Genomic DNA, 14758 nt, shown 5'->3' with positions numbered 1-14758 from the left:
CTATTATTATTATAGCTATGTTAAAGATGAACAAACCAAAGTGTAAAGAAGTGATTTTTTCCCTCCCAAATCGTACAGCCAGTAAGTGATAAAACTAGGATCCAAGCTCTCAACCACTAAACTATACTAAACTGTCTCTCATCAAATATATATTTACATCTTTATATACAAATATAGTTCTTTTAATTACATACACTTTAATAAAAATTTTCTTACAATCTGTTTTTCTGATACATGCTCATTTTAATGTACTCTGCACATCTTTCAAACTCTTTAGAGGTATTTCTAATGACTGAATCAGTAAATCAGGGGTTTCTGGATAGCATATTAGATTTGGTAGACTAGCCTTCTCTGATAACTAAATCCAAATATGTAACAGTTTAATCACAAGGTAATTTTATTTCCCATGTAACTACCTAAAGCAGGTCAGGTCAGTGAGTGGCTGTCTTCCATATTGTAACTCAGGGACCCAGGCTCCTTCTAACTTGTTATTCTTGCGTAACAAGAGCATATTGTCATCTGCATGATTGAGGCTGGTTGCCATATCCAGGATCTGGCTGGTGGAAGGGAAAGGGAACATGAGAAAATACGCTCTCTTAAAAGACTAAGTCCTGAAGTGGGATTTACATTACTTAATACTTACATTCCCTCAAGGAGCATCTAGTCACATGGCCAACAGACTGCAGTGGAGACTGGGAAATGCAGCCTAGTAAGGAAAGAAGAATAGATCTTGGTGGTCAACTAGTGACCCTGTCACAGGCAGTTTTGTTGTATATTTGAAAAACATTTTAACACACTGACCTCATTTTAAAAGAATTACATGTCTTTAAAGGTGTCACAGGCATTTGTCAAATGGGCACATCTCTGGTTTGTGGCCGATCCAGAATGAAAACCGTAGCTTCTGATTCCCCACCAAAGTTCTTTCTGATTAATGCAAGACTTATTTTACTTTTTTGAAGAGTTAACGAAGTGTGAGCTTTTTTCCCCTGAAGATAAATTCTATTGGAAATATGTCTGTCTGGTAGATGAAGAGAGACTTATTTCTGTAAACTAAAGAGTATGGAATTAATTTAATTTGAGAAAATAGTTGTCTAGCCAGTTGGTAGAAACAGCCTGCAGAATGTAGACGATATTGTTGGTGTAATTATTTTAGATGCTAACAAAGGAGAGAACATTTTGATAACTCTCTATAGAGAACCAGATTTTAGTTGTTAATGATGGGACATCACTCCCTGAATTCCACATCCACTGAATGGGCTTATATTAAAATATTCTTTTTATTCAGACAATTACACATGACCTGTGAATGAGCATATAGTAAAATATTGGCCACTTAATCAGGTAATCTGGATGGGTAATTTGGATACCTTTGGTTTTCAAATACTATTTCTTTTTCAATAGGCATATACAATTAATTTCTTTTTGCCTAAGTTAGTTAGATAAATATAAAAATCTGTTTTGATTTGCCATTACAGTCAGAGGTAAAGAAGTGAGATTCACAATGGTGGAGGAAACTCCTGCTTTTTTTAATCCAATTTTTCTCTATCCCAGGATATGGAGAATATATACAACTTACAACTCCTTTAAATATCCTATTGCCATAAACTTGTATCATTTTCCTGAAGACACATATGATACATGGTTCTTGTACAATACTTCTCTGGACCTCTATACATCTTTTAGTAATGCTACCGGATGATGTCTTTAAATATCCACAAAGGATCCAAGATTTTATCATGTTTGATTGCAGAAGGCAATTGCTCCCCCCTGGAACTGTCTGCATCTGCCTAACTCTGATATTTTCTCTATAGCTTTTAAGCTGAAGAGGAATACCTGAAGCATGGGGTGTCATAATATCAGCTGCACGCAGGGAAGGCTGCTGGGGAACATGTGTCATTAGCTCATCCCTGCTAGGAATGTGTACCATTCATTATATGTGGGCATGATTATGCCCTATAGGGACCATGAGCAGGAAAGTACAGTCTTCCCAAACAGATCTCATCATACCAAACAAATCTACAGAACTGTTATGTTCATGGGAAGGCTTCCTATTGCAAGTTTCTTGGCTTATGAGTTGAAATGAGGCCATAGAGTTATTATTAAAAATAACAAAAAATTTTTAAACGTGTACCTTCTGATTAGTTTCTAAGATGAATTACTGACACCATGGAAAATTACTAATTGAATTTTAATGAAAAAACCCTTGTGATATTGGTGAAAGAAATTTAATAATTAGTATCATGGTTTAGTAAGTGTGGTCAATGATGTATTTCTTTCATCTGGATCTTCATTTCAGCATGAAGTATCATTTTTTAACTATGAGGATCCTAAAAAGCAAGATATTAAAATAAAAGTTGACTTAGAACTCAAATATTCAAATTTGTAGTTTTAAGCAAGAATTATCTTTAAATATAAGTACCTTGTACTGGAGGGAAACCTGAAAAAAATTCTCTATCAACAGGCAAACATTATCCTTCATTAGTTACATATTCTTTGCCACGTTACTAGACAGTACAGGAACAAAAAACATTTGGAGAAATATGGATGAATTATCAAGGGCTAATCTGAGTTGGTTCATTTTTCGCTTGTAGCATAGATATAAGCTTCATCATACACAGAAACATTAAAACGGTTAAACTTGCAAAAGATATCTGTGAAAGACTATAAAATCAGCTTTTCTCAGCTGAGGCAATTAAAGTCTTTAAAATTATATGTGTATCTCAAGTGGTGCAGAAAGTGCCAATGGTTTAAAATAATTCTTTTGCAATGAACATGTTTAATGAAAGTCATTTTAAAAAATATTATACTTTTGAAATGATTCTTAAGGATTTCGTATCAGACATAATGAAAAGACTCCAGACCCATATCCAACCACCTATTCTCCATTTCCAATTAAGTGTCACAAAGATGCCCTGAGCTAAACATGTTCAAGACTGAACCATGGTTCCCTCCAGATCCTGGTTCTATTTCACTGTTTCCTATCACAGGAAAGAGCTGATTTTACATCTATGATGAAAGGTATGAGGAGGCTACGACTGAAACTAGAAATGCAGATGAGGAAAATATGCTATGCGTGGGCAATGTGCATTAATTTTAGCCATGATGAATGAAGTTGGGACAGGCAGGTTGAAATACTCTGTGGACACCTGGAGTTAAGAATCTGGGAAGGGACTTCCCTGGTGGCGCAGTGGTTAAGAATCCACCTGCCAATGCAGGGGACACAGGTTTGAGCCCTGGTCCTGAAAGATTCCACATGCTGCGGAGTGACTAAGCCCATGCACCACAACTACTGAGCCGTGTGCCACAACTACTGAAGCCCGCGCACCTACAGCCCATGCTCCGCAAGAATAGAAGCCACTGCAACAAAGAGTAGACCATGCTCATCGAAACTAGAGAAAGCCCGTGTGCAGCAACAAAGACCCAATGTAGCCCAAAATTAAAAAAAAAAAAAAAAAAAAAGATTCTTGGGAGATGGATTTGAGTTGGAGAGTCATCTACATAGAGGTGATAGATGAAGTTAAGGGAGAGGAATGAGCATTTGAGACAGGGGGGGAGGTAGAAGAGACAAGAGTCAGAGAAGTCTACTGTGTATCACAAAATCTAAGGAAGTTTAATGAGAAACAAGAAGCATCAAGAATCTCAATGGATGAGGAATGAGATAAAGCCACTGGATTTAATGACCTTTGAGAGTTTCTGAAACTTGGTGAGACTAGAAGCCGCATTACAAGGTGATAAAAAGGTGTGTGTGTGTGTGTGTGTGTGTGTGTGTGTGCGCGCGCGCGCGCGCATGCTCACACACTCCACTCCTTGCTCTATCTCTAACTGGCTGCTTGTCTTTACACAAGTTAATGTCACTGGACCTCAGCTTTTTATCTTTAAAACGAGGGGATTCCCTTGATAAACACGTCTAGATTCTAGGAAGTTGAGGTAGATATTTTCAATGAATGAAAGAGTAAATAAAACTAAGTGTATTTCCTACCAGTTCTAGAAATACTTTTCATAGATAAGGAGAAGTGGTTAGTACTGACTACTCACTTCAAGACATCTTGCTGTGAAAGCAAGTTTATCAGTAATAGATTAGCTAATGGAGACAGTATTATCAAGGAAAAGATTTTCAAGGCAGCGAGGACTCTTTTGGATTAGTTCATCATTTTGATCATATAAAATGATACTTTGTATTATTACAAAGAGAGATAGGAGACCCTTGGCATTTAATTTTTCTGACATATTTCTGTTTTGACTTTTTGTGAATGTGTACAACATGCAATTCTGCGAAGTATGGATTTCTTACTCCTTTGACAATATTTATTAGGTCACAGCATTGGTAACACTGGAATTCAACGAAGTACAAGAAAAAAAACATATTGGAAATGCAGTGTTGTCTTTGGTAATTGTTTTCCTATACATTGCCAAAGGTTTTGTTTTTGTTTTTCTCTTTTTCTTTTTCAATAAATCCAACCTGCTCAAAAAGCCAGTAGGTGATTTAAGCCATCAAGGCTGGTAAAATAATTCTGTGAACCTCAAATGCAGATGTTCAATATCTTCAATGAAGTATTTTGAAAGGCGGATGCCAAGTCCAAAGCTGGTTGAGAGATTCCAAGAATTTTGAGTGAACTTATTTCTCATTATAAAATTATTACTATGTAATAGGTATATAGCAGTTTTTTAAAAGTCTTTTCTTGCCACAAATTGTTTTCCTCCACACGTTTATAAATTTATTCTAAAAGTTATTTATATTATATATTTAATTATATAGTATATATAATACTCTATTACATTTATAAACTACATTTATTTTCTGGGATGTTTACATTAACAAAGATCAGTGAAGGGGATTCTCTCAGTGAAGAGGCCTTGAATTATAAAACTGGATTCTAACTGTCACTGTTTGCAGATGACATGATATTCTATGTAGAGAACCCGAAAGCCTCCACAAAAAAACTACTAGAACTAATAAGTGAATTCAGCAAGGTAGTAGTATAGAAGATTAATAAGAAATCTGTTGCATTTCTTTACACTAATAATGAAATATCAGAAAGAGAAGGTAAAAAAAAAAATCCTGTTTAAAATCATGTAAAAAAAAGTACCTAGGAATAAACTTAACCAAGGAGGTGAAAGACCTATATGCTGAAAACTATAAAACACTGACAAAAGAAATTGAAGAAGATTCAAAGAAATGGAAAGATAATTTGTGTTTTTGGATGAAAAGAATTAATATTGTTAAAATGACAATACTATGCAAAGCAATCTACAGATTTAGTGCAATCCCTATCAAAATACCCACAACATTTTTCACAAAACTAGAACAAATAATCTTAAAATTTATATGGAAGCCCCAAAGACCCAGAATTGCCAAAGCAATCCTGGGAAAAAAGAACAGAGCTGGAGGTATAACCCTTCCAGACTTCAGATTATACTACAAAGCTACAGTAATAAAAACAGCATGGTAGAAGAAATCTAATGGTTAAATTTTCCATTTGTATTTTATTTTCTTGAATACTTTTTTTCATAGTTGTCTAAGAAGATTTAAAAATCATTGCACTTTGGTCAAAAAAATAATAAATTTATCTTATAAAAAAACAGCATGGTATTGGCATAAAAACAGACATATAGATCAACGGAACAGAATAGAGAGCCCAGAAATAAAAACCCATATACCTACCGTCAATTAATCTATGACAAAGGAGACAAGAATATACAATGGAAAAAAGACAGTCTCTACAACAAGTGGTGTTGGGAAAGCTGGACAGCTACATGTAAATCAATGAAATTAGAACATTCCCGCACACCATACACAAAAATAAACTCAAAATGGTTTAAAGACCTAAATATAAGACATGACACCATTAAACTCCTAGAAGAAATCATAGGCAAAACATTCTTTGACATAAATTGTAACAATATTTTCTTAGATCAATCTCCCAAGGCAAAAGAAATAAAAGCAAAAATAAACATGTGGAACCTAATCAAACTTAAAAGCTTTTGCACAGCAAAGAAACCGTCAACAAACAAAAAGACCTATGGAATGGGAGAAAATATTTGCAAATCATGCAAACTACAAGGAGTTAATATCCAAAATATACAAACAGCTCATACAACTCAATATCAAAAAACCCCCAAACAACCCAATCAAAAAATGGGCAGAAGACCTAAATAGACATTTCTCCAAAGAAGACATACATATGGCCAACAGAGATGTGAAAAAACGCTAAACATTTCTAACTATTAGAGAAATGCAAATCAAAACCACAATGTGGTATCACCTCACACCAGTCAGAATGGCTATCATCAAAAAGTCTACAAACAATAGTGTGGAGAAAAGGGAATCCTCCTACACTGTCGGTGGGAATGTAAATTGATGCAGCCACTAAGGAGAACAGTATGGAGGTTCCTTACAAAACTAAAAATAGAACTATCATATGATCCAGCAATCCCACTCCTGAGTATATAACTGGAAAAAACAAAAACTCTAATTTGTAAAGATACACGCACCCCAATGCTCATAGCAGCACTATTTACAATAGCCAAGACATGGAAACAAACCAAGTGCCCATCAATAGATGACTGGCTTAAGAAGATGTGGTATATATATACAATAGAACACTACTCAGCCATAAAGAAATGCAATATTGCCATTTGCAGCAACATGGATAGACCTAGAGAATATTATGCTTAGTGAAATAAGTCAGAGAAAGACAAATACTATATATCACTTATATGTATACAAATAATAAAAATGAATAAAACTTAAAATAAAAAATAATACAAATGAATCTAGTGATATATGCAAACCACAAACAGATTCACAGACATAGAAAACTTATGGTTACCAAAGGCGAGAGTGCAGGGGAGTGATAAATTAGAAGTATGGGATTAACAGATACAAACTATTATACATAAAACAGATAAGCAACAAGGATTTATTGAATAGCACAGGGAATTATATTCAATATCTTGTAATAACCTAGAATGGAATACAATCTGCAAAAAAATAACTGAATCACTATGCTGTACACCTCAAACTAAACTAATGCAATATTTAAAAAAACTTGATTCTAGACTTTTCTGACAGTTCTTCCAACTGAAAATGGCTTTATCTGATATTTATCTAGAAGAAGCTATTCTTCAGGGAAACTGATGGCATGCTGGGTAAATTCTCTAATTCAACTAGAAAAGCTCAGCTGCATTTTCTAAAGCTGACATACGAGCAAGGAGCAAATCAAAGAGGAAAATATTTTAACACCCTGAATTCATCACAGTATTTAAACAATTAGAATTTTACTTTATTTCAGAATAAGTTTACAGCTGAAAAAAAGGTATTTACTAAAGCCACAACATTCTTCATACGGACAAAAACTTTTCTAGCAAAACTGTGGTACACAAGCATTACTAATTTGAATACTATACGGTTATAGAAGATATTTAAAAAATGGAAATGATGTATTCCAAAGGCTGTACTAGGCACAATATATATGCTTGTATTGGGTCTGCAAGCATTATACTAAAATTCATTACATGTAATCCAAGAAGTTGCAGGTTTTCAGCACTATGTACTAACAAGACAGAAAGGAGTATCAGAGTTACTCTCGCGTTGAAAAAGCATGTACTATCAACACTGCAAAACAGGAGCGGCAAGCCAAGCCAACAAACAATCCCTTAGGCTTTAGAAGTTGTAATATAACTACGGCTTTTTCATTTTCATTTTTGAGACTGGCGAGCGAGTCTGGCAAGTGGAAAAGAAGAAAGTCTATAATAAAACATTAAAGACATCACTTACAAGGCATCTGATATTTCACAGGTTCAAAATTGGAAAATAACAACTGAGCTTGTTCCTAGAGCAACATTGTGAGGTATTATAGAGCAAAAAACACCCTGCTTTTTCCTATCAATCTTTTGGCATAAAAATCTCAGAAAAGTAGGGCTTCCCTGGTGGCGCAGTGGTTGAGAGTCCGCCTGATGATGCACGGGTTCGTGCCCCGGTCTGGGAAGATCCCACATGCTGTGGAGCGGCTGGGCCCGTGAGCCATGGCCGCTGAGCCTGCGTGTCCGGAGCCTTGCTCTGCAACGGGAGAGGCCACAACAGTGCGAGGCCCGCGTACCGCAAAAAAAAAAAAAAAAAAAAAAAAAAGAAAAGTAAAAGTTTTCCAAGTGACATGGCAGAAAAGTATTTAAGATAAATCATTAGAGTTTACTTTTGGTTTCTGGTAACTGCAAAGAATAAAGGTCTTTTCAAGGACCAAGAAACTGGATGTGGTGCTTAGTACGGAACTTATGTTGTTTTAAAAACATGGGTTGAAATATGTATTCAGGCTGACAGTGTATTCATGCTGATAAAGGTGGTAAAAAGAAGAAAACAAAAATCGTACATTTTTTAGAGCATACTACCAAATATATGGAAATTGTCTGAAAGATAAAAATGTACATTTTAGATTCTCAAAGGTTTTATTTATCAACTAGCAATTAAATGTAAGTGTAAAAGTGAGTCATGCAATATTTTTACCTCTTAACTACTGTGATAATGATATGAGGGGAACAGAGTTCTCTTTTTTTTCCTTTAAATGTATAACGCTCACAAGTCATCATGTGGAACTCAAATCACACACAAAGGCAAATCATGAAGAAACGTTAAATATTCCAAAATGCCCACGAAGGCGTGCCAGAAATTATGCTGTTTCTATAGCACAGAATTGTTGGAGGCCAAAGCTAAAGCAGTAGGTGCTACTGCAACTTCTAGGTCTTTAATGCTGCTTTTATTTGTTTGTTTTTTTGATGCGGGGGATTCAGGTCAGGGGGTTCGGGGGTCTCTCAGAAACCATAATTTCTGCAGGTTCAGTGACCAACTTGGATCCATCCCATGCTGTCTTGAACTGTTCAGGAACGGGAAATTCTCTCTGGAAAAAGGCCAGAAGAACAAAGTTATTTAAACCAAGGCTTTGCAAACAGATGGAAGGCTGATTAGTGTCACATGATGGACAAAGACATTTTTATGGAACCCAAACCTGCATCAGGGAGCGATGCATGGTCACGTGTCAGCTCTGTGACTGCCTGCCAGCATCCTCACTGATGCTAGCACTTACTAAGAACCAGGCATTCTGCTAAGCACCAGATATACGTGAACTCAGTTAATCTCTGCAAGAACTTTAAGAGCTAGATATTATTGAGATGCCATCTACAGGAAACAGAGGCCTGAGAGGTCAAGCCTCTGAGCAGCCAAAGATCAAACCTGAGACTTTTTACCCTTGACCCTGCACCAGATTCAAACATGCACTGGGGATCATGCTGAAAGGCAGACTCTGTCTGATTCAGTAGATCTGGGAAAGAGGATGACAATCTCCATTTCCCACAAGTTCCAAGGGGATGCCAAGGCTGCTGGCCCCCAGTCTGAATAAGGGCTTTATCCCGGCATTATGTCTACCCTCTGATGAAATATTAAAATGTGCTGCAAGTTATATATAAACTTGTTACCCTTCATCCTGCTTTCCTACTCTTCCCATTGGGGAATACATGCCCCCCTTCCACACACACCCCTACACACACACACACACACACACACACACACACACACACACACACACACACACACATACAAAGAAAAATGCAGAAGAGTCAAAATAAAATTAGTTTGGGCTCTCTCCTTTTCCTGGAGAGTGATTCCCCAGTCATTGCAGGAGAGGGCAGGAAAGGAAGCTGAGGAGCGGTCCCCTGAGCCCTGGCTTTGTGACATCCCTGGACTTCCTGTACCGCAGTGTGATAAGCTGGTGCCTGTGCTCATCTGTCGGTGAGATGTGATGTTTCACATCTACTGGAATACACACACTAACACGTATCTTCCTAGATGTTGGGTCCAGCTGTTTCTTTTGGAAGAAGCTATTTATTTAACTACTTTAAAGGGAAGGCCCTTTCTATCATGAGTGGTGAATTCTCCTTGAGTGAAATCTGCAATAGTCTTAAGAGAAAGCAAAGAAGCCACAGTCTGAGAAACCTAGTGTGTGCGCGCGTGCGCGTGTGTGTGGCTAACATCCTTTCTGGGGCTCTTCTTGATGAATAAACCAAGGCAGGTGGAGAGTGCTCCAGAGTGGAGGTACCTCTTTGATGGTAACTGCACTACAGCTGTTCCCAGTCTTTCTTGGGAGTGACATGATAGTAATGTGATGACAGCCCTTCTCTGGGAGACTGATTCCCTTCAGGATGAATCATCCCCACCATCTACTTCGAGATTACAATGCCCGTGGCAGGACCTCTGTATTGCTCCCTACTACCCCCAGTTAGAAAATGCGTGAAGTGGGCCATGGACTGAAGACACAAGATAATTCACCTATAGAGGGGAGACTACATTTTCAGCATAAAAGCTCAGGTTCTGAGCTATACTCATCCTTTAGGTCAGTGGATCCCAATCTTGGCTCCACACTGGAATCACCCGGGAAGTTTTAACCAATACAGATGTCTGGATACCACATCCAGGGATTCTAGTTTAATTAGTCTGCAGTGCTCGTCCAAACCCCCATTGCTTTTCTTAGCAGTTCCAGCCAGTTTCCATGAAGCTGAGCCTTCTGCTTAAACAGCTGCAAAGGCCAGAAATCATCCTAATTTTTAGCTTTCCTCTTCTGAAGCTGTTCTGTATTGGCTTTAGCTCTTCAGTATTTTTTTTTTAGGTGGAGAGCCCAAGAGGAGATACTTCTCTAGCTCAGGGTTAGGCTGTCCAGATACCTAGTGACTCCAATGCTTGTGGAGTTTTGTTCTTTAGACTTAAACAATGAATTCTGAACTGAAATATGTGGTGTGTGCCTGGGTAGTGCTCACTGGCAGGTGGGGAAAGGAGAACATGGCAGCAATCCAGTTGTCTGCCTAAGGAGATTAACCTGAGTGCTGACTGCAGTGTAGACAGCTGGTGATTGACCCATAGGCTAATGGGGGGGGGGTCCTCTTTCAAAGGTGTGCCTAAGTTACGTTTTCTCCCATCCTTCCCAGTTCACTGCTTCCTTGCACAGCTAGAACCAGAGGGAATGATCTCTGGATTTACTTCTCCACTTTCAAGAAGCAACAACTAGGGACTTCCCTGGAGGTCTAGGCGTTAAGACTTCGCCTTCCAATGCAGGGGGCGTGGGTTTGATTCCTGGTTGGGGAGCTAAGATCCCACATGCCTCTCGGCCAAAAATTCAGAAGGTAAAACAGAAGCACTATTGTAACAAATTCAATAAAGACCTTAAAAAGGGTCCACATCAAAAAAAAAAAAAAAAAGCAACAACTAATAGGAAGTAATAACTTGCTTTCAAATGGCAACAGCCAGCAAGTCCATCACACTGCATGATGCAGAAAAGGTATTTATTTATGCTTCCTCTTCAGTGTGTGAGAATATCTGCTTGCTTTTTCTAGAAACTGCTTTGCTGGGGAGAGGAGACAAAGAAAATACATGGTGGCTTAGGCTACCGTTTCTTAGAAGGGTCACTGGATGGACTGATAATATCAGAATCACCTGGGTATATTAAAACTACAGATTCCTGGGCCCCCTCCAAGCCTCCTGAATCTAACCTCTGGGTGTGAAGTTTGGGAGCTGGTATTTTCATCAAGCTTCCCAGCTGATTCTTATGCTGGGTTTGAGAACCACTGACATGAGAATACCTATACAAATAGGTCCACTTATTATTACCTCCTTTCCCTCCTTTTCTTCCCCCAAAGTGCTTCTCCCTCTTTTCTGTTTGCCTCCACCATAGCAAAGGAAAATATTTAGTCCTAAATAATATGAACTCAGATGCCTGGTGTACTATTTGATAAGAGCTAGCCCATTAAGGTAGTTATTAGGAAAATGCTGTGAGAATCACAGATCCAGGACCGGGCATAGTCAAGAAACTAACAGGGGAGCAGATAGGTGAAAAGCCACCCTCTGACTTCCTCTCCTGCCTGTGAATTATTCTCCAAAGGAAGGTCAAAGGTTGGGAGGTGATTAATCAGTCTCTAAGAATGTTAATAAGAAAAATTCTTCACAGTCTTTTCAAAGGTACTTACATAATCACCGTCCCGAGGGATAAGTATATTCATCTCAGATGACTTGGCACTCACAATCTCACAGTCTAACGCATCTTCACTGAGGTATATGTGGCAGCCTTCTGTCTTATTAATGGAAATTGTTGGCACTTTCCCCATCACCTGAAATAGAAGGGAAAAAAATCTAGGGCCAAAGCAAATAAACAGAAATTCCAATGTCCCCAAATAAGTACAGTCCACAGGCCTAAACAAGCATTAGGAATGGCTGGGTTAGGGCTGCAGAGGCTGGCTGAATAACAAAGTCTCCAGAGTGAATTAGTACGTGTCATCTGGGGACAGAATGAAAGGACCACACAAGGGGATTCTCAAACCTCAGGGTCTCTTTCCTGACACAAAATAAAGGGACTAATTGGAAAACAGCAGCTAAATGTTCAGAAAAAGTTTCACAACCCCGTTAGTGGATTTGAAACATATATTTGATTTCATGATAAAAGAAACAAGATGCATTTGCTTTCATGTGCTTAAAATTTTAGTTTTGACGAATCTCTAGGAAACTTGGATTAAAACACTCACTAATACTGTCATTTAAGAGTAAATAAATTATTCTGTAATTGAGAAGATTTTTCCTGAATCTAAATAAGAATAAATAAGAAACACTACAATTCTTTTCACATAAGTCCTTTGCTAGATAAAAATCTCACTGGCTGAATGTGAAGCTTAAATGAGATAATGAGTGTCTAGGTATTCTGAAATGTATTCATTTCAGGAGCCCAAACTGGAGACTTGGTTCAGGCTACTCACTGTATAGGTAAATAGTACCATACACAAGAGGAGGTGGTTCTTTGTATTGTTACAAATATCAAGTGCTATAAACATTATGATCAGTTTTAAATTTCTTTTTTAACAGTCAGTTTTCAGATATTCCTGCCCCCCAAATCTCTACAGGCACAGACTATTCCCCCAACGACCATATTACAACTACATAATTTTCCTTCTCGTAATGGTAATTGAAGTGATAACAACATCTCCTCTTTCACCCTGAAGAATAGGCTGGGTTGCAAATTAAAGGAGCAACTCCTGTGATGGTGAAGGTGATGTAAAGAATTCCTTAGGGGAATCTAGCCAGGTCACCACACTTCTCTGTTTTCTCCTCTCCCCACAGAAACTGGACACCAAGTTGGAATTGAGCCCCAGTGCCAAAAGAAAAAAAAAAAAAAAAAGGCAGAGGTAGTTTAAGGTCAGGTAAGCACAGGGCTTTGCCATAAATAAAATAAAATCTATATGTATATATCAAGAATGTGTCAGCAGTAATGTTTTGGCAATTTCTAGGTTTATTTTATAATGATGAAGAGCATTTCCATAGCGACCAGAACTGTATGAATACCAGGCAAGCAAAGGGAAAGAAGTAAATTGTCAGTGTGCCTTAGGAGATTCATTTATGAGACAGAGTGGGGTCACACGAGGATAGCACATTTAGCACATAAAATGCTAAAATATCGATGTATCTGAAAATCTGAAAAGCAGTAGACTTTTTAAATAGCCCTGAGAGGATAAGAATTGTCATTTCCACATCATTTTTAGTCAATATTTCCTTAGAGTAAATTATATACAGTACATGCCTTTTTTCCCTGGTACTCTGTAAACATTTTGAGAACAGAGATTGTTCCTTATCAGGAGAACCGGACTAAAAAGTAGCTCCCCTGTTGAGTGACAGGTGCTATGTGACCTTGCCCAGGCCAATGCTCTAGCATTTAATACATGTACCTGTATTCTTTGTTTTTCTTAAATTTATTTCTCTATACGTTTAAAAAAATTTCCACATAATATCTTAGTCTCCTCTCTCCCATAATTTGTACTATTTTTCTAGGATAGTTTGCAAAAAAACAGAATTACTGAAGTAAATCATATGAACTTTCCTCTGTGCGCTTTTCCTCCTTTCAATCTTTTTAACAGCATTATTGAAGTAAAATGTGAAAACATAAAATTCACCTGCTTTAAGTGTACAATTTAATGATATTTAGTGAATTTGTGCAACCATCACTTCAATTCAGTTTTAGAATATTTCCGTCATCCCCCAAATACCCCTCATGCCCATTTATAGCCAATCTCCGTCCTCATCCCCAGGCAGCCTGCACTAATCTGCGTTCTGTCTTTATTGTGTCCAGGCCCTTTTAAAATAGTTTATTAAATGTTTTAAATAGGTAATGACATTCGCTTGGTTTGAACATCCAGAAGGTTGAAGTGTTCAGTAAAATGTCTCTCCCTTGTTTCTGAACCACGCTGCCAAGTTTCTATCCCTCTTGGACAGATAACCATGATTTATCCTTCCAGATTATTTTAAGGCCCATAGCCTTAAAAATGTATATTTCAAACATAGAAGCATACAAAGAATAATATAACAACAATGTAAATACATATATGCCTGTTAAACAGCTTTATCAGAGTTTAACGTTTTGGCTCGTTTGCCTTTTTTTTAGGACTATCATCTTACAATATAGTTGAAGCCCCCTCTCTTCCATCCCCCATCTCACTGTCCTCCTTCCTTCCCTCCACAGATGTAACTACTCTTCTGAATTTTGTATTTACAATTCACAGCAGGTTTGTCTCTTGCGTAAGGTGAACTTGAGCCCTCATGAGTATATTTAAAATGTGCATATTGTTTTGCATGTTTTTGATCTTTATATAAAGGGACACATTACACAGTGCCTATTGTTCTATAATCTGCCTTTGTCACTCAAGGCTGCTTCTGAGATTTTCCTATTTTTATACATGTAAG

At 37.6% G+C, this 14758-nt stretch overlaps 1 protein-coding gene across 4 annotated transcripts in view; it reads right to left on the bottom strand.

Annotated features, from left to right (window-relative positions):
* Positions 1-6890: 6890 nt before the first annotated feature.
* The window catches only part of CAP2 (cyclase associated actin cytoskeleton regulatory protein 2), a 137982-nt gene continuing 130114 nt past the window's right edge, over positions 6891-14758 (bottom strand). For all 4 annotated transcript variants that reach the window (XM_019945238.2, XM_033863868.2, XM_033863869.2 and 1 more), the window contains 2 exons: positions 12004-12144; positions 6891-8891 (listed from right to left, as the gene is read on the bottom strand). In XM_019945238.2, the coding sequence (XP_019800797.1) occupies positions 8781-8891; positions 12004-12144 (252 nt within the window). In that variant the 3' untranslated portion in view covers positions 6891-8780. The remainder of the gene's footprint in view (positions 8892-12003; positions 12145-14758) is intronic.

Source organism: Tursiops truncatus, chromosome 10, assembly GCF_011762595.2.
Source record: "Tursiops truncatus isolate mTurTru1 chromosome 10, mTurTru1.mat.Y, whole genome shotgun sequence".
NCBI lineage: Eukaryota > Metazoa > Chordata > Mammalia > Artiodactyla > Delphinidae > Tursiops > Tursiops truncatus.
The sequence above is the reverse complement of the archived record's forward strand: the minus strand, read 5'-3'. Positions and strand labels throughout refer to the sequence as shown.